The 26,100-nt window shown below is 40.6% G+C and overlaps 1 protein-coding gene across 4 annotated transcripts in view; it reads left to right on the forward strand.

Moving 5' to 3' along the window:
• The window catches only part of Tbc1d4 (TBC1 domain family member 4), a 162,107-nt gene that overhangs the window by 124,973 nt on the left and 11,034 nt on the right, over positions 1-26,100 (forward strand). For 2 of the 4 annotated variants that reach the window (XM_076930630.1, XM_076930629.1), the window contains exons 9-16: positions 321-395; positions 2,342-2,568; positions 4,271-4,435; positions 14,647-14,810; positions 16,910-17,119; positions 21,063-21,221; positions 21,738-21,896; positions 24,730-24,974. In XM_076930630.1, the coding sequence (XP_076786745.1) occupies positions 321-395; positions 2,342-2,568; positions 4,271-4,435; positions 14,647-14,810; positions 16,910-17,119; positions 21,063-21,221; positions 21,738-21,896; positions 24,730-24,974 (1,404 nt within the window). Of the gene's footprint in view, positions 1-320; positions 396-2,341; positions 2,569-4,270; positions 4,436-14,646; positions 14,811-16,909; positions 17,120-17,155; positions 19,247-21,062; positions 21,222-21,737; positions 21,897-24,729; positions 24,975-26,100 lie in introns of those variants that run through there. The other 2 variants (XM_034498948.2, XM_076930631.1) reach the window with 2 other exon arrangements.

Below are 26,100 nucleotides of genomic sequence, written 5' to 3' on the forward strand. Positions count from 1 at the left end.
TTGCATTTGTCTGTGTGAGGGAAGACAAGACTTACACTCTCACTGATCCTGTGGTTGAGAAGCCTTTAAGGTTGACACCGGAATAAGCCCCGAAGCCTGAGGCGTCTTTGCTGTTGTCCAACAGCTGAGTAAGGAACAATGTGGTTTGGAAGAGTTGGGTGCACTGTGTTCTGGTGACAGGTACCACAGCGGGCCAGTTCGAATGAACCCAGGGGATTAACTTAATTCTTAGGTGGAGTGAAAACTGAATTGTCTTCTGTACTTTTCCTGTATGATTGCAAGCTGCAGTCGTAATGATTCTGTCTACGCTCTTCACACAGGGGGCTAACAGAATGAGAGGGAGGCTCGGAAGTGCGGACAGCTTTGAACGGTCCAACAGTCTTGCCTCAGAGAAGGTATCTAATCTAGTCACAGCTCTCTGGTTTACCAAACACTGCTGTTAGCCAAAGCCGTGGGAAAATATGCATGAGCAATTAGTTTGTAATAACATTTTTTTTATCTTCTGATAGATAAATATTGGATGCTTTGTTGTTTTGAACGAGAAGATTCTGGGTATTAACAGTTTATTTTTCATTCAGCTAATCTCTCTCTTATTGGAACATGGTATGCCCTTCATTGGCTAACTCTGTGCTTTTGCTTTGCACTGCAGATAATTTGCACATAGTATTTGAGCAACTGTTTATTTAAAGTTAAACAAACGGAAACATTCAGTTACCACCCCATAAACAGACACACACACACAGACACACACACACCATACACATAAACACACAGACATACAACATACTCACACAACACACACAAACACACAGACACACAACACACACAAACACATATGCAGACACACAATGCACAATGACACACATACACGCAGACATAGACATACACACATACACATATACACACAGACACAGACATACACACAGACACAGACAAGGCACACACAGAGACATACACATAATACACACACACAGACACACAAGACACAAATACATATACAAGGCATACACACAGACACACAACACACACATACACACATAAGACATACACAGACAAGGCACACACACAGACATACAAAACACAAACATACACAGGCACACACACAGACACACAAGACACAAACACACACACAAGGCACACAAAGAGACACACAAGACACAAACACATACACACAGAAGGCACACAGACACAAAACACACAAACACACAAGGCACACACATAGACACAAAACACACTAACACACACAAGGCACACACACAGACACACACACACACAAGGCACACACACACACACAGACACACACACACAAGGCACACACACGGACATACACACACAGACACACACACAAGGCACACACACACACACATCCAGTACGTGCACATGAGTCCCCCGACTTTTTGTTACTCTTTTACCTTATTACTTCTTTTCCTCTTTTTTGTTTTCCTTCTATTTCAGCTGCAACATCATCGTCTGTCTCACAGACAGCCAGCCCTATTGTGGGTTTCCTGTTTCCTGTTTTCTGCAATATGCAACTTGGGGCACTATCAACCTTTGTTGTCCTAGGAAAACACTATTTATTATTATTTTTTTTTAATTAAACTTTTGATGGCACCAGAGACCTAGTTGGTATGTATCTGTTATCCATAGCCCGTCTCATTAAGCCAGATGGTTTCTTTGTGGTGCCCATTTAAGTAGCATACCTGACTGGATTGAAAGATTTATATTGTCTCTTCACCGGATGGGAGAGGCATTCCAGAGGGCTCCCTTGGGTTCATTTCCTGTTTTTCATGTCTTTTCAAAGAAATTTACCACAGGGATCATGCCACTGGACAGAAATATCCAGAGTGGAGGAAGATAATTCACGGGCTTTAATTTATTTTTTCCAAAGGCTTTGCACTGAGCCTCAGGCACCGAGATGCTCTGATACTGTTTTGACATTACTGCAAACATGCAGAGGCCATAGGGTCACAGAAGTTAGGAGAGCCCTGAATGAGACTCCGCCCTCTTTGGGTCATGGCCTCTTTTCATCCTCTGGCAACAATGGGAAGGGTATATAGTAGCCTAGCATTTTTACCACAGCCCTCAGGGGAAGAGTACCTTTTCCTATGGCCTTCTTGTTTTCCTGACCATCTTTTCGGATGCTCGTGACACCTGCTTATCAGCAGCAGTGGGTTGTGGTGAAACAGATTAGTCTTCACCAGGGTTGAGTAAAAAGAAAAACAAAACAGTTTGGTCATGAGTCAGGAAGACGACAGGTCTCCTTTCACCACTCAGCCCTGAGTGTCTGGGTGTCTGTAGCGAGCCCGGTGGCAGCAGACATCTTCCCGGGTTTCTGTTGTAGGATTTTTCACCGGGGGATTCTCCCCCTGGGACACCGCCAGCCTCTCCACTGTCCTCCGCCTGGCACGCCTTCCCTGAGGAGGATTCTGACTCTCCACAGTTTCGGAGACGGGCTCACACCTTCAGCCACCCACCTTCAAGTTCAAGGAGGAAGCTGAACTTGCAAGATGGGAAGGCGCACGGCCTACGGTCCCCTCTACTGAGGCAGAGCTCCAGCGAGCAATGCAGGTAGGTCCTGGCCTGGCCCCACACTATGAGGCATCAAAGTTTAATGTCATTCAGTTTGGGGCACTTTGGAGTCAGTGTGGATTGTATTTCATGCTTTAAACAGACTTTAGAGTCCTGAAGGAGCCAAAAAGTAAGGGCTGTACTTCTCTCAGAGAAGGGAAGATGGGGAGGTTAAGGTATTCCCTGAGAAAGTCCTAACATGTCAAATGGAAGCTTTCTTTTTTTCCCCATAAACAATAGAGAAAACATGGCATGCAGTCGTTTTGCCTAAAAATACTCACTGGTGCATATTATATCCCGTCCCTTCAGTGCCAGCTCTGAGGGGGTCAAGCAGCTTCAATGTCAAGCCTAGAGCGTCTTGTCAGCCTGCAGTCACAAGCCAGTTTGAGACAGTTGTCTATGTTCCCTTCACAGGGGAGACAACATTTGTCTGTTTTTTTACTACAAAGTAACTTAAAGCTAAGTATGACAATTACTACACATTTTATCACTTTATCTGAAACTGTATCTATGACAGTGTAAAGGTAAAACATGGGGCTTCTGCCCATTTAGCTCAGATTCACGTTTCGATGCTATTTTTCCCTCTTTTCTCCCCATGTCTTTCGTGTAGGCAGCAGGGTTGACTCTCCATGTTAGATGTAAATAAAACCATCTGAAAACAAAATGCCGTAGAAGAAGGCCAATTTTACTATGAAGTGTTATCAGATTTACTTTTCTGTTGTTTGTAATCATGCTTTCCTCTCATGTTACGGCCTTTCATTGCTGTTTTCTAGTTGATTTGAATTCTAAAAACCAAGTAGATTATAAAATGCATAGGTAACCAAAATAAAGAAAATCAAAGCAGTGAATTGTCTTCAGATTTTCTCTCTCTCTCTCTCTCTGTGAAGGAGATTAGGGGGTTCATAAGCAGACCAAGATTTTATAAATAATTACTCTATTGATTTTTACCTAACACAATAAATCTCTTCACCCCAAGAGCAAACTATTGTCAAGAATAAAAGGTGCCAATCAGTTTGAAAGATAAATGATGTCTCTTCCAATTCCCCCCTGAGTTCCTTCCAAGTTGTATCATACACATTCAAATAATTTCGTATAAATTATATATGAAATAAAATGGTATAAAAAGTTAGTATAAAAAAGTACCATTGTATGTTATTTAGATGCATTTTTGCACTGAAAACCTCTTGTTTATTAACAGAGCCATGTGGGAGATGTAGGGCCTTGGGTTAATAGCGCCTCAGTTCCACATAGGAAATAATATGAATATAATGTTGGATAAGCCAGAGATACTGTGTACGGAGACTGACCTCGACCAAACATGCCATTCACCAATACGTGTGTTGGTGGCTAAGGGGTTTGTATCTTTAGAATAGTTAACCTTTATATTATCCATCATCAGTTTATCCTCAGGAAATTGTCTCCCGGTAACTATTTGTGTTTTCCTACCCCAACCCTTGAGTTTTTTTTCCCAAAGTGTTAAGAGATACAACGTGTGAAAGGGTGAAGATTCAGCATAGTCACTGAGCAGAGAACCACATGCTCCTCTGTAAGTTCTGCGTAAGCTCCAGCTCGCAGCCCTTCAAGGAGAGAGTAGATTAATAGCAAGAACCTGTTTATGTGTTTTTTTTTTTTTTCCTTAGTAAGTGACGGTTTCACTGCAACACAGATTTTAAGAGAACTCTGCTGTGTTTTCTGTACTCAGCATTCTCCCGTCAGCCCGGCGCATGCACAAGGAGAGTAATTCTTCCTCCAGCCTTCCAAGTCTCCACACATCCTTCTCTGCCCCTTCCTTCAGTGCTCCCTCTTTCCTGAAAAGCTTTTACCAGAATTCAGGTAGACTGTCCCCACAGTATGAAAATGAAATCAGGTGAGACCGGTGTGCTGTCTGCCACGTGCCATTGTGCTCCAGTGATACATTGATGATGTTACTAAAAAAAAAAAGAGTGGCTGGTTAATTTCAGAGTGAAACTTGTGCCTCTGTGAGCTTGTTCTAACCTGCTTCTAATGGGTTGCCTTCAATTCCAATTAATCTTATTAAGAAAAATAATTTGAACACGGAGTCAAACAAAGCTTTTTGGTGATGTGATTATTATCTTTTCGAATTGAGTTTTTGATCTGTGAAGTGCCCTTCTTTGCCACCATCCCAGAATTTAAACCTCATGTTGTTGGAAACAAGACCTGGTGTCATTCATGTAGTAAGAAAGCTTTCCAGTCTTGCTTCTGGTTTTTTTTTTTTTTTTTTTTGTCTTTGAGTATATTCTTGGCACTCCAAAGCCACTGACTAAAGCAGCTTGCTAACCAGGATGTCTGCAATATCTCTTTATTTGTAAGTACATGGGATATCTCCAAGGCATTTCTTTGATTTTTCTCAATGACCAGGTTTACATTTTTTAGTCTCATTGCATGCTATGCGGTGGGCTCAGGGGAATGTCAGTAGGTACTTTCAGAACACCAGAGAGATCTGAACCTTGTTATTTTCTTTCTGTTTTTGCCCTAGAAAATTTACACAACTAACGCCATACATACCCTTTTAACAAAGCTAGAAACCTTGGGCTTTAGAGAACTGCCTCGTTGTAACTGGTTCTATAAATGCTAAGTGGACTATTGTCAATCATAGGATATGATAGAATTTCTCTAAGGGGTTGCTGTTGGTTTAACAATCCCAGTTTCCTCATTGTTTTTGTGTCTAGCTTAACCCATTCCGTTTTCACTACAGTCTAGTGTTCTGCTTAATTTAGCGTAGTTTATCTGCTTTCCTTTTGATGGACATGTGGGCTGTCTCCAGTTGTTTCATGGTTGACAATCCTTGTTGTCAACTAGAGAATTGATATCTTCTTGAATAGTCTTTTCTTGTAGATGTAAGAACATCTGAAAGTTGGCTTAGATTGAAATGCTTAGGTTGGATACACCCTAGAGTTTTTTCTGCGTATCCTTTGGCCATATGTCCCCACTCATTCATGTTGCGTTAGCATGACTAAGGATTTGAAATTTCCTTTTGAATTAGTGCAGTGTGTTCAAAGAGAATTTCTGGTGACAGGAGGCCAACAAAATAAAGAGCTTTCATGGGAAAATATTGTGGGAAAAGTTTCTAAAGAAGCTTGCATGAAGTAGTGTACTCTAGATGCTGTGAGTTTAGAGAACCCAGAGTTTCCACCATCAAGGTATCTCTAATACTATCCTCTCACAGAAATACAGCTTTCAGTAAGTCCATTCATAGGGTTTAACATAGTTGAGGTAAGTGTATAGGGAGAACCCTATTTTCCTTTCTTAAGTAGGGAACAGCCTTTCCCCAAAATGACAGTTAGAAGTGACTGTTAAGCTGAAGGGTCAACAGAGACTGGACATGAATCATAGGCTATTTCAGAAGTTGTCATTATTATATAGAAGTTACTTCTGTTGTTCAATGTGAAGTTGTTCATTTGTCTTCAGGGATTTATGCTTATTTGTGTTTTATTTTTGATGGTTGTTTCCCATAGCTCTTCATTCCTCATGGAAGGGTGTTAAGGCCAGAAGGTGGATATATATATATATATATATATATATATATATATACATGAGTTTGGGGTTGGCAAATTCCACTGTTTAGAAGCTCCGCCATTTACAGTGTTGCCTTTGAATATGTTGAAAAGTCCCCAACGTTCAGAACATTGAAGATTATAAGTACTTTTGGATTTTTTTTCAATTGTGTCAGATTCCAAAAATTAGAGAATAGGTTCCCCACCTCCCAACTCTTTTAATTTAATAGCACAGCGTCAGCAGGCCTGAAGTACAGGTTAGGTAAAACAAAACCCAAAACCATTTTCACTGGAAAGCATGCAAACTCTAAGTACGCAACTCAGTGGTTCACCAAGGAGAGAACACCATCATGTGAACACCACCCTGTGAACACCACAAGTGGAGGCACCACAAGTCTGGTGGCAACTCTCGTTTCCTAGATCATTACTACCTTCTGACCTCACAGAGCAGACTTGAGTTTTGCTGCTTTGGAATGCTCTATAAATGGGATGATGGAACATCCTTTATTTCTGTATCTGCCTTCTTTTGACTTGCTTTGTGAGATTCATTCCTGGTTGTGGGTGGCTGCAGTGTGTTTAGTTCTGTTGCTATGCAGTATTCTATCTAATATATCACAACCCGTTCATCTATGCTCTTATGCATGGACAAGGGGTTATTGGATTTTGGTTTCTTTGAGTTGTGATAGTTATTGTATATATTTTCAGTTGTACATGCATATATATCATTAATGGATATCTTCAGAATAAAAACATTGGACAAAATGTATGTTCTTAGGTTTATTCAACTAACAAGCTGCTTGGACATAAGCATTCTACTTACAATCTTGATGAAAATATATATTTATATTTTGAAATGATATCAAATTTATCAAAAATTATAAAATATTATAGGATTTCCTTTAATCCTTTATTTTGGCTAATTAATTTTAAACATTTTCCTGCATTTGCTGTATACGTTTACAAAGCTCTCTCCGTGCACACATGTATATGTCTATTCTTCAACCTAGTCTATGTGTGAGTAGATTGTACCACATCTTTCGTTCTTAGTACATTAGGATGTCTTTCCCAAGAATGATGACATTTAAGAGAGTGGTTTTAATTCAGTGCCTTCTGTGCTCTAGCTCTCTCATTACCACTTTTAATAGAGAGAACATCATGCACATACAATTACAATGATTTCTCCAACTATTCATAATGATGAGGGAAAAAGGTATATAATATTATCACATATAATTTTCCTGTCACTTGGGTACCTGATATCTTATTAGTTGCATAAATGAATCTCTAAATATTCCTAATCGAGTAGGAAATCAGACATAGCAGGATATAGGCTAACGACAGTATTACTTTTTAAAACAGGACCACTGTTCTGCATTATTAATTCATGTTAGGGTACTGAGAAAAGGGAGCCAAGGTCTTTTGAATGTTACAGTTTGCTGGCTGATAGATTCATGTGCACAGATTTGAAATTGGCAGCAGAAAGGAATATATGCATTTTTATGATTAATATCTTAGTTCAAATTAATTTCTGAAAGGTTAATATTATTTTTCTTGGGAGCTGAGTCATAGCTGTGCCGGATGATTGATATTTTTATAATGTATATTCACCAGTATGGCATTTCCATCCCAGCAACAGACTTCTGTGTTGTTGAGGAGGTGCTTTACAAGCTTTTAGCTTATGTTTAAAAATTATTTATGTTGAAATTTGTTGGTCAAAGTAAATGGTTATTTTTCAGGGCGATACTCATTGCTTCTATCCTATAATTTTTTTTTTAATGAGAAAGAATAAGGTATCACTGATAAAGTGTTTGTGGTATAGTTTTTATTTTATAATTCACTTGTATTCATTGACCGATATGATTACTTACTATGGTTTACTGTTGAATTAATTTGCCTGTGATTTATTGATGACTTATGGAATGCCTTTATAAGTCTTGGTTTGGGGCATTTATCTCTCTGTGCTAATGCCATTCCTGTTTTCCTGTTGCTAGACAGGACACTGCTTCAGAATCAAGGTGATTAACACTCCAATCATTTTCCCTTAATAACTTTTCTCATTTCCCAGCGGTTAACCACATCAGTTAAGGACACAGGTCTGGTTGTCTTCTGAATGCATGCTGTCATTCTGCACACCCTGAGGGCTGTGGAAACGGAAATGGGCCCCGTGGTGTGATCAGAGATCACGGAGAGCCATGTACAATGTCATTGCAAGCTGAAGTCCTGTTTCTACTCTATTCTGCATTGAAATTCCTTGAAAGCTGAGAAAATGCCAGTTGAAATTTAAAGTTACAACAGTGAATTAGCTGGTAGAGAGGCATTTATGTGCATATGAGGAGGTTTCTTTTCCCCTCTTTTTGATCGAAGGAAGATAGAGAAATGAGCATCCCGAGGAAGCACACCAAAGCGGGGAACCTGGAGAGAGACACAGTCTGCTTCTCCTCATCCTAACTGCTCTCATATTGGTCCCTGTGAGACTTTGCTGATATCTTGCCGATGTCCCATTGGTCATAGTCAGGAAAGCGCCAAGTTCCTGTTTATGGACAGGAAGGATGGTGGTAACACCTTTTCCTGGAGGATCTCTCACTTTCTCTAAAAAAGATCCAGAATGATGCAGCCCAATGTCACTATGAGCGTCCACTCTGCCTACTTTACTTTCCCTACTCTGCCCATGTCCCCAGTCTCTGTTTCCTGAGAAGACACGTCATCTCCCTGTCAAAATCTAACACTTTGTCTTCTTTGTACTTGCAATAAAAGCATTAAAGATTGCTCTACAACGGGCCATTCATGAAGAGAAACATCTTCAGAGAATCATTTGACCACAATGCTAAGATAAAAAGGGACTCTTCTGAGCGTTGTGATTGATGGCTCCCTTTTGTTGGGGGGGGGGGTTATTGTAGGATGATCATTTAAAGGTTATTTACCCCATTTCAGAAGCCCAACAGAGAAACAAGTTTCAGTGTGATAACACTTACCTAACATGTACAAAGTTCTGAGTGTAGTTTCTAGCACTTAAATGAAAAAGAAAAAAAAAAAGAAGTTGTAAGTCTAATAGAAGTGTTTTGCCTTACGTCTTTGGGTTTGAACATCATCTAGCCTACAGTTTTAATTTACATGGCATTAGACTGATTCTGGGAAAAGTTATGTATTTTTACTAGGTATGGTTTTATTTACCTTACATTGCAGGGGCATGAATAAGCATAGAACCTACTGAGAGATATTTTAAACCCAATGTACAAAACATTTTTCCACTCTCTGCCTTCCAGATGTGGAATCTAGAGTATAAAACTCTTCATTCTTCATCTTCTCTTTTCCTGTGCATTGTTCCGCTGACTAACCTCTCACCTTTGGTCACACTCAAGATACCATCGTGCTTTCTGCTAGAATGGCAGAATCTGGGTTCTGTTTAGTTAGTAAAGATTTTCCATAGCATGACAGATGTTTGCCCAGGTGAAAGCCAGAACTTGCACACACTGTGAGTGCTGCTGATGCAATGGAAATTATCAAGCACTGTGGGTCATGTTGGAAAGAACCAAAGTTTCACTGGTTTGTTGCTCTATGCAGGCTTCTTAAGACATTCAGGGAGGGGGAACCTTCCAATGTTTCATAAACAGCTTCTTTTGGATTAGTGAAATGTCAATATCTGTCTTTACTTGTAATGCATTTAGATGCAATAAAGTGATTTAGATGAAGATTTTGCCAGTAGGCAGTCATGGATTTGAACTTTATGATCCTTGGTTTTATCGGGTGCTAGTAGGTGCAGGAGGGCCATCAGACAGTTTGGTGCTCAGCGGAATGTACTGTAAATCTGGCGAGAGGATTTATATTAGTGCAAAGTGGATCTCTCTTGCCTTAGTAGACAAATTGTCATCAGCATACTTTCATCCCGTATGGTACCCAGTGGATTGATTCTTATTAAAGTAAGCAAGTGTGTAGTAAAAATTCTGTGTTCACAGAAGCCCAGTGATATCAGTCGCTCATTAGGTCAGGTTAGACCTGCTTCCCCAAGGATACATCAAACCATCATCTTGAAGCATTAGTTGCCACATTCTGTCCGTGTTTTATGAGTGCCACGTACAGAGCCCTGGTTCTGCAGCCTCAGTGGTGGTACGCACAGAATGGTGCAGTCTCCCTTCCTCTCAAGGCACGCAAATTGTGGTTTTTGATTAATTATGACCTAGTATCAGGAAGCAGCAAAGATTGTGCCAGCCTGCCAATGGTTGCAAGCTCTCCACGCTGTACTGCCTTTCTGTTTATTTATTTTTAATCTCATAAATTTCAGATACAGGAAGCCCTGGCACAGACTACTTTGCCTGACTATGAAATCCTTTGCATGGCACATGTTATTGTTACAAGTCACAAAAGGAAGTGGCCTGCGGGTCATATGGAGACTAGGAGAAAATATGTATATAATGTGCCTGATTATTTTAAAAATACATACATGTATGTATAGTCTACCATGTTAAGGTATTTTTTTTATTTCATCCTTTTATTTAAATAAGCATATACATTTTAAATCTCATGTATTGCAAAGCAAAGTCGTAAGGCATTTGCATAAGTGAATCATTTACAGTACTTTGTTTTTGAAGACTCCTGGAGCTCTGTAGAAGCTAATGCAGAGGTCATTAACATTTCTCTGGACTATGGTCTGCCTGGCTGAGTTCAGGCTGCATTCCTAGTTATCACAGGAAATGAGCAGGTAATTTAGCCTTTTTTTCTAGTTAGGGTTTCTCACCAGCAGTGGGCATCATAACATCCACCCCGTGTGGCTACTGTAAGGATGAAAGCAGCCCTACCTGGGAAGGTTCAGAACAGTGTACAGTATGTGGTGTGTGTTCTGTCTTCCCTGGTGTCACCGCTGCTGTAGTAGAACACCACAAGCAGTTTAGTTTTGATGTTATGCTTGTCCTAAATCTTAAATTTAAGGAAGTTAAAGTGAAAATTAATGTAGTTAAGGCAAAAAAAAAAAAAAAAAAAGAGGTTTTCCGTTATGTCTGCTACTACATTTTACCTTGCACCTCAAGTCACGATATAGGAAAATCAGTGTATGGTGTTTCGTACAGTCTCGGTTCTTTAAATGACCACTTTCACTGTGCATACTTCTGACCACATGCTGGCCCAGCAGTAAGCCGCTGTGCTTAAACATGCTCCCTGCCTGGTGAAGCCTTTGCCTAGGAGCTGCCTTCCTATGGCATTTCATTTCATTTCCTCTCCTATTAAGTGAAACAGGGTAGTCTTCACCTCATTTCAGCAACAAACGGCTTTTGCAAAGGGTAGGCTTTATCTATAAGTATAGGGTCCATATTCTACTATGTACACGTCTCCTTCTCATATTATTAGTATACAATTTAAGTGCTGAATTTTGGCAGTTGAACTCCACATATGGATGGAAAACATGTCATCTGCTAGTCTGTTCACATTCCGGAGCATGCAGTCAGATGCTATGAAGTTTGCAAATGTGTTTTGGTGGGCTAAACACCAGAGTGCTTTTATTATAACAGTCATTGTAAAGGTTGCATGTGACGGACCACAAAAGTAACTCCTGCAAGGTTGCATCACAGGATGAAGACTGGTAATATTCCATGAGTATTCATAGGGTAGATGAAGAATATTTGAACCAAAAGTGCTGAGCAGGAAATACTTGAGCTATGTCTCCCCCAAGTTGATATAAAGACAAAGCTTTTCAGTGTTGGAGGGAGTTTTGTACACTGCTCACCAGTGGGGTTATCACCTTATCCAGGATCTATATTGAGGAGACGTATGAATCAGCTACTTCCTACGTAAGACAGCCTGACACTTGCAATATGCAAGTTAGCTCACACCTATGTCCTTCCCCCTTTTATTTAGTGAATCCAGAAGCAGTATTTCTTTTTTTAAAGACTTATTTATTTTATTTATATGAGTACACTGTTGCTGTCTTCAGACACACTAGAAGAGGGCATCAGATTCCATTACACATGGTTGTGAGCCACCATGTGGTTGCTGGGAATTGAACTCAGGACCTCTAGAAGAGCAGTAAGAAGATAAATCCAGATTAGAAATACATTCTTGACGTTAGAGATACAACTCATTTGGTCCAGTGCTTGTCCAGCATTGATGAGGCCCTGGATTTTGATCTGCAGCATCATGCGAACTGAACATAGTAATATACATTTGTAACTCCAGCATTCAGGAGGTAGAGGCAGGAGGATTAGAAGTTGTTCAAGGTCATCCTTGAATGGAAAAAGACATTGAGGCCAGTCTGAACTACATGAAAGACCATCTCAAAAACAAAAACAAAGCAAAATTAGGAGGTGGAGAAGGAAGGTAAGGAAGATGATGAGGTGCAGGAAGAAGAGGAAGAAGAGGAGGAAGAGGAGGAAGGGGAAGAAGAGGAGGAAGAAGAGGAAAAGGAAGAGGAGTAAGAGGGAGGAGGAAGAGCAGAAGGAGGAGGAGGGGAAGGGGAGGAAGAAGAAGAAGAAGAGGAGGAAGGAGAAGGAGGAGGAGAAGAAAAGGAAGAGGAGGAGGAAGAAGAAGGAGGAAGGAGGAAGAGGGGATGGGGAAGGAGGAGGAGGAAGAAAGAGAAGGAGGAAGAGAAGGAGAAGAGGAAGAGGAGGAGGAGGAAGAGGAGGAGGAAGAAGAAGAAGGAGGAAGGAGGAAGGAGGAAGAGGGGATGGGGAAGGAGGAGGAGGAAGAAAGAGAAGGAGGAAGAGAAGGAGAAGAGGAAGAGGAAGAGGAGGAGGAGGAAGAAGAGGAAGAAGAAGGAGGAAGGAGGAAGAGGGGATGGGGAAGGAGGAGGAGGAAGAAAGAGAAGGAGAAGAGGAAGAGGAAGAAGAGGAAGAGGAGGAGAGGAGGAGGAGGAGGAAGAGGAGGAGGAAGAAGAAGAAGGAGGAAGGAGGAAGAGGGGATGGGGAAGGAGGAGGAGGAAGAAAGAGAAGGAGGAAGAGAAGGAGAAGAGGAAGAGGAAGAGGAGGAGGAGGAAGAAGAGGAAGAAGAAGGAGGAAGGAGGAAGAGGGGATGGGGAAGGAGGAGGAGGAAGAAAGAGAAGGAGAAGAGGAAGAGGAAGAAGAGGAAGAGGAGGAGAGGAGGAGGAGGAGGAGGAGGAGGAGGAAGAAGAAGAAGAAGAAGAAGAAGAAGAAGAAGAAGAAGAAGAAGAAGAAGAAGAAGAAGAAGAAGAAGAAGAAGAAGAAGCAGCAGCAGCAGCAGCAGCAGCAGCAGCAGAAGCAGAAGCAGCAGCAACCGCATTTCCTGATAACCCAAAGTGCAGATATACAGAGTAAATATGAGTGAAAATACAATGGGCTGTATTGAAGTTCTCTCCTTGTATTAATTGCTCAGCACTGTCGAGCTATGAGCATCTGAGAGCCGATGGCTTTTCTAGCTGAGTGTTGTTTCTGAGCTTAGGCTGACTTTTGTGGGTGTTGCCACCTGTAAATATTGCCGTCTTAGTCATTCTCCCAGGACAGATCAAAGACTGTGAAACTTCAGAAAGTTTCATACCCTCGCCATCGCGGCAGCTCTCCGCATCGCAGGTCGCCTAACTGCAAACAGAGTTCATCTTGAAAGCAACTTCAAGCCATGTGGACCTTCATTTGCACATAGCCTATCGAATGCAGACGTAGTCTGTTCTTTAAAAACAAACAAACAAACAAACAAACAAACAAACAAAAAAAACCCAAAAGGCTTAGCATAGAACAGAATTTCTAAATGAGAGTTTCACAGAGCTCCAAAGTACAGTGATGGCACACTCCTCTCTGCTCTCACCCAAAGGTTAGAGATCTTAGATCAGTTCCATTATCTAAGTTGGAAAATATCTGTTCACTGTTTCCCTGATGGGGAAGCTCAGTGCACAGCAGCATAGTAAACCAATAAGTCAAGTTGTGTACAAAGCTGGCTAACTGAATTTTTTTTTTTTTTTGAGATAAGAGTCTCACTGTGTAGCTCTAATTGGTCCAGTACTTACAGAAATCCACCTGCATCTGTCTTCCTCATGCTGGTATCAAAGGCATGCACCACCATACCTGGCTGGATCACTGTTTTTACTTATATGTATCTTAACTATAACCTTTGGGTTGTCCATTCTCCCTGTAATTTTTTTTTTTTTTTTTTTTTTTTGGCCATGGTCTGGATATTTGATAACTATCAATCTTAACAGTCACGTAAGGTTGAAGCGATCTTGGATATACCTAGGATGAGCCGTACGCAAAGCTCTTTCTGAGCACTAGACAAACTGCTTATGGTGTTTGGGATAAAAGACCAGTTTTGATTCCTGGGCAGTGAACAAACCCATTTCTTAGCCGTTCCTCGCATGCATAAGGACTGATATTCCTCAGATTAGAACCAGGGCTGGCTTGCCACCTAAGGAAGGAGTAGAAACAGCTGACTTTCTGTGACTGGGCTGTAGCCTGGATTGCAGTTTTCCCACGCTGTGGTGACTGGGAGACCAGAGTGCTGGTATCTCCTCTCTCCATGTTGCCTGTGCCTTGTGCTTGCCTGCGGCAGAACTTTTGAATGGCTTGTGCCCCCCATCTCTCTCTCTGAATTGTGTGTCTTCCTTACCAGTTACACATTTGTTGACATTCTGCAGTGATGGAGAAGGGAGGAAGAGGACCTCATCCACCTGCAGTAACGAGTCCCTAAATGCCGGAGGAACCCCGGTCACGCCTCGCAGAATCTCGTGGAGGCAGCGGATTTTCCTCCGAGTTGCGTCTCCTGTGAACAAGTCCCCCTCAGCCATGCAGCAGCAAAAAGGTCTGTGTGCAGTCACTCAGAAATTCTTCCTCATGAGTATCTTAGTCTAGGGAACAGAGTCAGGATGCCTAATGTATAGATATTTAAGAGAATCCGAGGAGTGATAGCTGTGCTTTTTTAAAGTGATCAGCGTAACACGTGAGACCACATAGCTCAGATATGCTTGAATGGAGGTGTGAGTGAGATTCCTGACTTGGGTGTTACTCTATGATCCTAGGACACTGTGGTAATGCTGTGTGCTAGAGTCATACACAAAGTGACAGAAATGTCAAGCAGTAAAGAAATGGGTAGATCGCACCGTGATGAATAGGTCATGATAGCAACTAAAAGGGAGAATGGACAGCTTTCTGTGGTTTATTAGACCTACTAAAAAGATCCCAGCAAAACCCTAAACAAGGCAGCAGGAAAGAAGAATCGTGACGGTATAGAGAGCGTATGTCTACGCGAGAGCCAGAAAAGGATGTGGAGGACCAGGGAAGGAAAGAACTCAACAGTGTTTATTAGAGAGCTTGACAAATTTCCCTCTGAAAATTCAGTATAGGGATGTGAACTATGAGTCATATTTGAATAATGGACCTGAACAAGCTTCACGGAACACTGATGAAGGATTTGCAAGTGTAGAGAAAATCCGTCTGTTCTGAGCACGTAGGAAACAGTGACACAAATTACTTCTATACTTGGCCCAGAGATCATCTGCACTGTTGCTCTGATCACAGTGGGAAGGAGAGAGGGAGGGTTGGTGAGGGGTGGGGCCATGGAGAAAGATGGAGGAGCCCAGCTGGGGTACAGCTCAGTGCTACAGTACTTCCAACACCCGTGAGATCCCCAGTTCCATCCTGGGCACTAAAGGAAAATGAAATTGAAATGCATCTTATGCATTTGAAAAGAAAATTAGTGGCAGAATCTAGAAGGAACATTATGATCTCTTGTCCGCATTTCAAAATCACATGGTATTTCAAGGGCTTCATAGCCCTGGCTGCATTTATCTAAAACCAAGACATGAGAAATCAAGTGTACTCAGCTGTCGGGAAGCTCAGAACGGTCGCCAGCAGCAGCCTAAGAGCAGAGATCAGTGACTTATAAACAGAATCAACTGACACTTCTAAAGATCACACTGAACCTGCCCAGGATGGTCCCAGGGCTTCACAGAAAAAAAAATTATACTCGTCTTTGAGAGAAACATGTCCCAGAAAAGTTTCAGATTCATGTTGAGAGACTGTTCAGGTCAGAGAATTGGAAGGGACCAAGCAAGAAGGGCATCTGCATGGGAGACGGAGACCTGGGGTGGGAAAATCAGCTTAGGGTGATTCTGACAGGATTTTGCATGCTGTTCTCAGGAAACATCCATCCATCCATCCATCCATCCATCCATCCATCCATCATCTACCTACCCACTCACCCCGTCTGTCCATCCATCCATCCATCCATCCATCCATCCATCCATCCCTCTCTCTCTATCTATCTATCTATCTATCTATCTATCTATCTATCTATCTATCTATCTATGGATATCAGCCATCATCGAAATGCTTTAAGAGATAGCATCATTTTGTTAATAGAAAAATAATTGGCACATTCAGAGAACAGCTGTCGTAGAGGGAGAAACAGCTTGGGCAAGCCAGTTAGGTCGACAATGCCTGAATGGAATGGTCTTGGTGCATTGCTCACCATGGAAAGGCCCAGCACTGCTCCGCTGTGGTATTCTGTGAGACTCAACTGGTGGTCAGGGATCTCAGGAGATCACTCACACCTACTCACAGAACCCTGTGTTACGCAGGCTGAGGACACACATCGATGAATTGCAGAAGTGCCAGCCACTTGGGAAAGGCCAGGTTGTTTTGTAGCCACTGGCTCCTGTCGACATAGGAAAGAAGAAGCGGTGATCTGGTGTTTTTGTTTCGCCACAAGAGGGAAATCTGGAAGGGGAATTCAGGCTGAATTTACTCAACTCTCTAGTTTCAGTAACTCAGAGCAGCTAGGAAAGTGGTGTGTGAGCACATTTACGTGTGGTAGCTTGTGCCGAACAGCGTGTGTTCTGCAGGAGAGGCCCCAGTGTGGGGACCACTGAGGGATGCCTCTCACTGTCTTCTTCTCTGCAGATGGGCTAGACAGGACCGAGCTGCTCCCGTTGTCTCCTCTCTCTCCCACCATGGAGGAAGAGCCTCTCGTTATATTCTTGTCTGGTGACGAGGACACAGAAAAAGTTGAAGAAAAAAAGAAATCAAAGGAGCTAAAGAGTCTGTGGAAGAAAGCTATACACCAGCAAATCCTGTTGCTGCGAATGGAGAAAGAAAACCAGAAACTGGAAGGTTAGCTATTCAAGCATGACTACATGACTAAGGGGTCCATACCAATGCACACTGATTCTTGGGGGAAGACATACTCTGTTTGGATATTGGTTGGTTCTCATTATTTCTATTTTTTTGTGTGTTAATTATGACTTGAGAAATATGGATTTAACAAATTTGCCTTTTTAAAAATAGAGTTGCAATATCAGTAGCCTTTTTTTGCATAATGGAGAATGTAAATCCCAAGTATCCTTGTATTTATTTACTAGGATGTTTTTACTATTTGCTAGACATTTTAATATCATTCTGCATTACTTAAGAAAAACTTTGAACATGAAAAAAATGGAATTTTTTCTTTTTGAATATAATCTGTCCATTTCCAGGTGTAGTCATTCACTCTGAAGAGAAATATGACCATTTCAAACAAATTTGTTTGTATTTTATCCAATTTAACTGCTCTCAATTAAATATAACCAAATCAAAGTTTCTAGGCTTTATTACAGTTTTATAAATTTCCTATTTAAAATTATTGTCTAGTCACTAAACTTACAACCCAGTGTTTCTAGGAGCTGGTGTGTCGTTAATGGCAATTGACTGCTATGTTTATGTATGTAAAGCATTCTAAATGCTTTAGAATGTGTTTCTCATTGAAAGACTGATGCAATTTGTCTAGTTTCAATAGATCCACATACAAAGAGACCTCAGACAGTATCCAAATCTAAAACATATACAAATTCCATTCTTTTGGGCAATTTGCTTTACCTAAAGGACTTGTTTTTCCATCTGAGAAATGCATGACTAGCTTAAGTGGGCTCCTGGCTTCTCAGATTTCTGGCATTTGTACAAATAGCTTTTTTTCCCCCTTCTACTTGCATTTATTGTGTTTTCTTCTAAAAGACAGTTTTAAAAATGTAGGTGTTCACATTCTGAGTTCATTTTTTACCACAGCGTTCTTGTTACTGTACCACAATTCAGTGCAGTTACATACTTATTTTTTATTTTAACACCACTTATTTAGTGTGTAAAGACATAGTCTGTTTTTATTGTTATTTCCTTATCAGAATGAAAAGTGCATAAATTGCTAAATATCCTTAGGAAATAAATCTTTTCTGTAAAATTAAAAGCTCAATTGGCTGTTCCTGATGTAGCATTAAGATGTTGTATAACCCATTGTATACCCTCTGGAGCTTCTAAAGACTTTGGTAGGACTCCAAAATTCATACCATTAGCAATTGGTTTTATTTTGACTATCCTGAACATAAAGATGTTTTAGAATCATTGGCTACTTGAATGGCCAATGGGCTTACAGGACGTTTAGCTCGGTCTTCATTCTGCAGACCGGTTAGTGGCTGGTGCAGAGACACTAAGGACTTCAACATGTTGGCACGTAAGTGGAACAAGTTCTAGAATACAGGGCTACCCATGCTAACTCTCATGCTTTGAGTATACTGCAGTAGTTCTCAACTGTATGTGTTAGCATGAGAAGGTGGAGTGTTTTAGTATGAATGATTAGATGTCCATTCAGAGGCCAGCTACACTATATAATTGTGCAGGCAGAGATGATGCTAGTAACTCTTTCTCAAAAGGCTTCATCAACTCCATGCTTACTTAGAAGCTTAAGCCAAAAGGCTAAAATTCTAGTCCGATGGCAGTCATTTCTCAGTCTCCTTGTAGTTAAACAGTTGGGAGAGGAAAGAGATTAATGTTCTTACCACTTCGTCCTCAGGGCCTGGTGGCTAGCATATAGCTGGTTTTAAAGATGATTCGGAATGCACAGGGACAGAGAAGGCTGTAGGAAAAGTAGCTAAGGAAATATGTTTAGTTCCCCATGAAGCACACTGATAGTAATGGTGTAGCTGGGTTGTGCTTGTGAGCTTTGGAGAACCTCCGTCTTTGAAAGAATTATGTCACACATACACACAGTGTAAGTACTGAGAAGCAAGCCGGACTGCACCAGAGAGCCCCCTAGTGGAATCCAGGAGAAATATTTTCGTAGTTGACTTTTGGGTAAAGAATAAGTCTGTTTTAAGGTATTTTACTTTTGGGGGATGGTTTCAACTGCATTAAGTGAAGAGTAACATTCACCCTGCTACTGTTTTTGTGCTGTCGAGGACTTTGGATACTTGACAAAGATTTGTGTTGCAGAAGGTAAGGTGGTCAGTTTTGAACCTGGAGTTGGAGGGTGTGGCAACACTCAGGATTCCATGAGGGGAGCATGAGGAAGGAGGAGATGGGCACTCCTGCGCCTGTGTGTCTTCTCCTCTGGAGTCAGTTATTTACCATGAAGATGGCTCAAGACGGGGCACTTTTCTGGCCATTTCCTTTAAAGAGCCTGGGCTTGAGTTTTCAAGCACCAAATAAGAGAAAATTCTGTATCATTTAAAATGTAGAATGAATATTGACCTTAGTAAAATGGATTTATCTTTTTAAGGTTAGTAAGACTAGAGGCTTGGATACATAGTTCAGTATAGAACATGTGCTTGGCCTGCACAAGGCCTTGTGCTTAAATCCCCAGGACCCCAAACGAATAAAATGTGATAAAAATAAATATAGGAACGTATAACCTAATGTTAAGGAGAGTGTGAATAACTCTGCAGATAGTAACAGGGTTGCATGAGACTCTCATAGTAAAATAGTGTTCAGATTAAGTTTAATGCATGAGGTGTTGTCTCCATATATTTCATACGAAATATATATCTTATATAAATATATAATAAATATGTATTTATATATTAAGTATTTTTATTATAAATTATAAAAATAGATTTTATGTATATTATGTATAAATAATGAAGATATAATATATGAATATCATATCTATTCCATTTAAACTCTTGATGCTTTAATGGAATTTTAAATTTTATTTTATTTTATATATATGAATGTTTTGCCTGCATGTGTGCCTGCCTGTGCTTTTGAAGGCCAGAAGAGCATGTAGGGTACCCTGGAAGTAGAGTTACAGATGTTTGTGAGTCATTGTGTAGGTGTTGGGAATTGAACCCGGGTCCTCTGGAAGAGCAGCCGGTGCTCTTCACCACTGAGCCACCTCTCTAGCCTGCTTTAATGTTGTTTAAGATGATAGAAACTGTTGCTTCTGAGGCTTTCATGTTTGTTCAGAAGTTGAAATTTATAGCACAGCTAAACATGTCTTTCTATCTGTATTTATTTATTTTTATTTATTTATTTATTTATTTATTATTTACTCATTCATTCTTTCTCCCTCTCTCTCCCTCCCTCTTTTCCTCTCTCTCTCCCTCTCTCTGTGTGTGTGTGTGTGTGTGTGTGTGTGTGTGTGTGTGTGTGTGTGTGTGTGTACGCCTATGCTGTGTACATGCCAAGGTGTTACTCTGGAGCTCAGTGGACTACAGCTCGACAACTTTTGAAAAGCCGATTCTTTTCTTCCACCTTGTACGTCCCTGAATCAAATTCAGGCTTGGTGACATACAGAGCCATCTCTTTAACCCCAGTTTGTATTTTATACTTAGCAAAATTACTAAGTATAAGATAGAAAAAAAAGTTCTTAATTAAAGTACTGTATTTTCTCATAGAAATGACTCAACATTTGAAAACCTCTTATATTTTCCTCAAAAAAAATTTCAAAGTTTTTAAAACTTTTATGCATATGAGTATTTGCCTGCATATATATCTGTGTATCCTCTGCATTCAGTTTCCATGTAGGGTATAATGTGGCATCTGATTCTTGGTAACTAGGATTACGCAGTCTGTTAGCTAGCGTGTAGATGCTGGTCCTTGGGTCCAGAACCTAGGTCCTTCTAACTATTAAGCCGTGTCTGCAGCCCTCTTTGCTCACAATTTTATGTTTGTTCCCCCAGAGTAAATGTCAGTGCTGATTTCTAAAAGTAATTGGGTATAGTTTAATAATGTGTACAATGCTTACAATGCCGGAGTTTAACAGCAGGTTGGTCTCCTTTGCTTTTCTCTCATTTTCTTTTTTCTTTTCAAGCAAGAAGAGATGAACTCCAGTCTAGAAAAGTTAAGTTAGACTACGAAGAAGTTGGTACCTGTCAGAAGGAAGTCTTAATAGCGTGGGACAAGAAGTTGTTAAATTGCAGAACTAAAATCAGATGCGACATGGAAGATATTCATACGTCCCTTAAAGAGGGTACTCACCATTTTCGTAAGCTTTTATTTGAGGGATAAGCTGTGGGGAGGTTTCTGATTCGTGAAGTGAAAACATAACATTGTTCTGTAAGTGGTTTATGAGGAAGGGAAAGTACAATGCTGTGTAGATGGGTTGGTCTGTTTCCATCTATAGCTTGCTAATAAATGGACAGAAATCGATGATGCTGTCCCCATGAAGAACGAAGAGTTTAATCTGTTACTCCCTCATACTTACTGCAATTTGTCTGATGCTTGGTGTTCTTGGCTTCTGTGGAAGCAATGCATGCCTTAGTATTGTCATCATTTGATCAGAAATATCCATTTACATCTAATAATGGTGACGGGACTATAGGCAAAAGGTTGTTGTTAATACATGCTCCTGTTAGTACGCTGGAGACCATGAGCTGAGGGTGACAGACAGCAAGGAGAGCTGCAGTGGTCGTTGTGATGTGGTTCATCTACTGTGACTTTAATGGCTTTCTTCCCAAATTCTGACTTTGTATCTCTTGGATTGTAGGGGTCCCTAAAAGTCGTCGTGGGGAAATCTGGCAATTTCTAGCATTACAATACCGCCTGAGACACAGGTTGCCCAACAAACACCAGCCTCCAGACACCTCCTATAAGGAACTTTTGAAGCAGCTCACTGCTCAGCAGCACGCCATCCTTGTGGATTTGGGTATGTCTGTCAAATGGGTTATCATTTACAAAAGCAAAAGGCATCTTAGTGTGGGTTGGTTGGTTGGTTGGTTGGCATTGATGAAGAGGTTCTGTTGGCATCATCTGAGTCTGACTGCATTGTCTGGGTATGTTGACCTTATATTCTGATGGAAGAACCATGAGTGGAATATTTACCCCCAAACTCTCCCTCTGAAATGGGAATCACTATGAAGGTCATATTATGGGTGCTCTCAGTTACTGAATTTTGAACAGTTGACATTTGCTTGTGTGTCTGCGTGTGTGTGTGTGTGTGTGTGTGTGTGTGTGTGTGTGTGTGTGTGTGTGTGTGTTTATAGCACTGGAGATAAACCCCAAGGCCTTGTACATGCTGGGCAAGTGCAACTCTGTCATGGTCAGTGCTGCCTTTGAAAGAGGTTAAAAAGATATAGAGATATTTAACAGGGGTGTTTGAAGACCTTCAGACATTTCTGAATACAAAGTTTTATCAATCACTGTAAAAAGTAACCCATAGCCATGCAAGAAGGGACTCAGGTGTGGCTAGATGACAGCAAATCAGAAAGCAAGTAGCTTTGTGGGAGAACAGGTGAGCTGATCATGTTCTTGATTAGGGGAGAAGAGGCCACTTTATAGAACTCTACAGGAAGAGAAGGAATCCAGTAAGCGCTTAAGCTGTAGAAAGGGCTAATGCATCCCTACGGGTTGGGTAACAGTTTAGCTGTGTTAATGCTGTGTATGATGGATACTTCTAATCTCTGGAGGAATTTCCACTGACAGCATCATCCAGCAGTCTTTTAAATACTGAATTTAGTATAAAAAGTAAAATCAGTATGATTTAATTTTATTTTACTGTTTAAGATAAGGTATTGGCCAGCCTTGAATTCACTATGTAGTCAAGAGTTACCTTGAACTGAATTTTCCTATCTCCCCAATGATGCAATTCTAGTTTTCTACCACTCTGCCTGGCTTCTGTGGTGCTAGGGATGGAAGCCAGGCTTTGTGCATGCTAGACAAGCGCTTTGCTAACTGAGATACATCCCTAGCCCCCAAATAGTATAATTTTAAAAATCATTTCTTTTCTTCTAAAGCATGTTATTACATGTATTTTACTATTCTAGTGTATCTAAATATTTTATATTGCTATTTAATTATTTCATCTGTACTCCTGAAAGCCAAAAGATATTAGGTGTCCAGATATATTATTTGAGTCCTTGAAGGGTAAATGGGAGGTCTTTATATTTGGGGACAGTTTATATTAAGCATATGAAAACATTACTGGCTAAAAACTAGCTTTTACCTCTGTTCCTTTCTTTGAAAGCCAGCTTTTCTTGGAGGAGGACTCAACTCTAATACACGTTCATCCCAATAGAATTAAAGTAGAAATATTCTAGAGAGAATGGATGCTGGAGTCCTTGTTCTGATTGTCCCTCTGACCGTGGTTGTCACCAGGCTACTTTGCTCCTGAGTTTATCCCTCTGTTAATTGAGGACTAGAGTTGGCCCCCTGCAGAGCTTTGGGACTGTGTTGGTCATTGGGTGATGAGACCCAAGACTGAGGGGTTGCACCCGGGGTCAGTCTAGATGTCTCTGACAACAGGGAAGGGTGTGGTAAGGCTACAGGGAAAGCCTCGGACAAAATGGAGCCAGAATCAAGTCCCTACACCGTGCATGTGACTTTTTTTCTTTGGAAAGGATTTGAAGGAGAAATTAGAACACTAATTTTAAAAATTGCTTATTTGCCTCTTCTAGTGGCTAAATGTGAGCTTCCAGCCTTTTCTGGTTCTCATTTCTCCTCCTTACTCTGCAGAAATAACCTTATCAGTTCCTGGAAAAAAAAAAGGAAAACAAAAATTACTTGTGAGCATATGCAGTAGAAAGCATTTTAAAATGTGAACTCTTGCAATTTCTGGTTGACCGGAGTTACCACTCTACAAGGAAGCACACACATACCCTTCATTTTCTGGTGGCTCAAAGAGAGTCCTACACTAGTGTAAAGAGCCTTGGTGAGGAAGATCGGTCTGTGGTCTGTGTTAGTACTGACACCAGCTTTTTGAAGACACAGGATTAAGTTTGTTTGCTTGTTGGTGTATTCATGCTAATTTTCTATCCAGAGGCAAATTTTAGGCAGAAATTTACTTTAAATTGTGTTGAAGTTTTACTGTCCTTATTTTTCTCGGACATGTATGTTGTATATATATGGGTATACATATATGCATATATTACATACATATGTTGTATATTTTTTAATCGTCTACATGATTTATGAAAAGAGAAATAAAGTTTATCTAAAACAGCAAAATTCATAAATGGTTGATTCTATGTAAAGCAAAATAAAACAAACAAAAATATCCCTCGAGTGTCATATTACAAAGAAACAAAATAAGAAGTAAATCTGGTCCTGGATTACCAAGCTTTGCCTTAAACAATGAGACGTTACAGAATTTTATTGTGATTAGAAAGTGGTCTTTGTATGAATTTAGACTTTGCCTTGATTTAAACTCAGAACAAATCTTGAGTTCTGCTCTGGGGTATGCTTTGGATCTGCCATTGAGGACAGCTTTCTGTTGAATGTTCCTGCTTTGGTAGAAAGCAACACTGCTCAGCATACAGTGGTTACCCCTGAATCACGTGTGCAGAAAAGGGGTGATACTCTGGCACCCAGGACTAACGTGGTGGTGAGGCAGGAGGGAGGAGAGAAGAGGGTGGAGGGAGAGGCCAGGGGTCTCCTAGGTGGACATCTCCAGGTCTCCCAGGTGGCAGACCTCTGACTCATCCCAGAGGTCTGCGTTGTGTTCTCCTGTGGTTTCTAAGCGTGGTTTTTCTTTCCTTCCACAGGGAGGACTTTTCCCACTCACCCTTACTTTTCAGTGCAGCTCGGGGCAGGACAACTGTCCCTCTTTAACCTGCTGAAAGCCTACTCTCTGCTGGATAAAGAGGTAGGCTACTGTCAGGGGATCAGCTTTGTGGCCGGAGTCCTGCTTCTGCACATGAGTGAAGAGCAAGCCTTTGAAATGCTCAAGTTCCTTATGTACGACCTGGGCTTCCGCAAGCAGTACAGACCGGATATGATGTCACTTCAGGTGAGGCAGTGGCTTGTGATGAGTCAGGTGTGCAGGAGGCTCTCATCAGAAACCTTAGTTCCAGCCATTTCTGAATCACAGTTCAGAGTTCAAGAAATTTAGGCCCCAAGTCTTAGAACTTGAACAAATATATGCGTATCTGTCAGTTGTTGTTTGAGTGGAAGAATGGAGAATTTGCAAAATACCCATGTGCTTAGGAAGGCATACAGAGAGTGCTTACCAGGGTAACTATAGCAATTCAAATACTATTTGTCAACTGTATATACATATATTTAATAGGTTAAAGGATGTTTTATGTTGAACAGTTTACTCATACTTTATATCAGAGCAGAAACATTGGTATCGTTTTTAAGGAGTTAAATAGGAGTTGATTTCTAGAAAACAATTTCTTTGTTATTGGAGTTTCAGAGAATAGAAACTCTATGTGAATGGCATTTGATTTTAGTCCACAGGCAGAATAATTTAGTTATATGTTTTTTTAAAATGATGTTTTTTCTTTCTTTCTTTCTTTTTTTTTTTTTTTGTTTTTTGGTTTTTTTTGTTTGTTTGTTTGTTTGTTTGTTTTTTCGAGACAATGTTTCTTTGTGTAGCCTTGGCTGTCCTGGAACTCACTCTGTAGACCAGGCTGGCCTCGAACTCAGAAATCCACCTGCCTCTGCCTCCCAAGTGCTGGGATTAAAGGTGTGTGCCACCACCGCCCAGCAATGATGTTTTTTCCATTAAAAATTTTTCTAATAAAAGTTTGATACAGCAGAAGTATAGGTAAATTGTGTTTATACATTAATAATCATTATGATTCAGAGAGTATCACAGAAGAGTCCCAAGTGGTAATTCCTAAATACATGTACATATGTGAGCAACATTAAATAGGTCATATATGTGTGTGTGTGTATGTATGTAACACTGATTACAGAAGAGGTCATGAGTCCAAGTTGGAGGGAGACATGGGACAAGTGAGTGACTGAAATGATGTAAATAGTGTCTTATACCTGAAATCCTCAAAGAAAATTATAAAAATGATCATTATAGTTACTAAAAATACCCTTTCTAATTTTGGAAATGCAAAAGTAACATTTTCCCTGGTGCCTTCCTGTCAAACACTAGAGATGTTGTGGGAGTGCTGGAT

This window comes from Arvicanthis niloticus, chromosome 3, assembly GCF_011762505.2.
Source record: "Arvicanthis niloticus isolate mArvNil1 chromosome 3, mArvNil1.pat.X, whole genome shotgun sequence".
NCBI lineage: Eukaryota > Metazoa > Chordata > Mammalia > Rodentia > Muridae > Arvicanthis > Arvicanthis niloticus.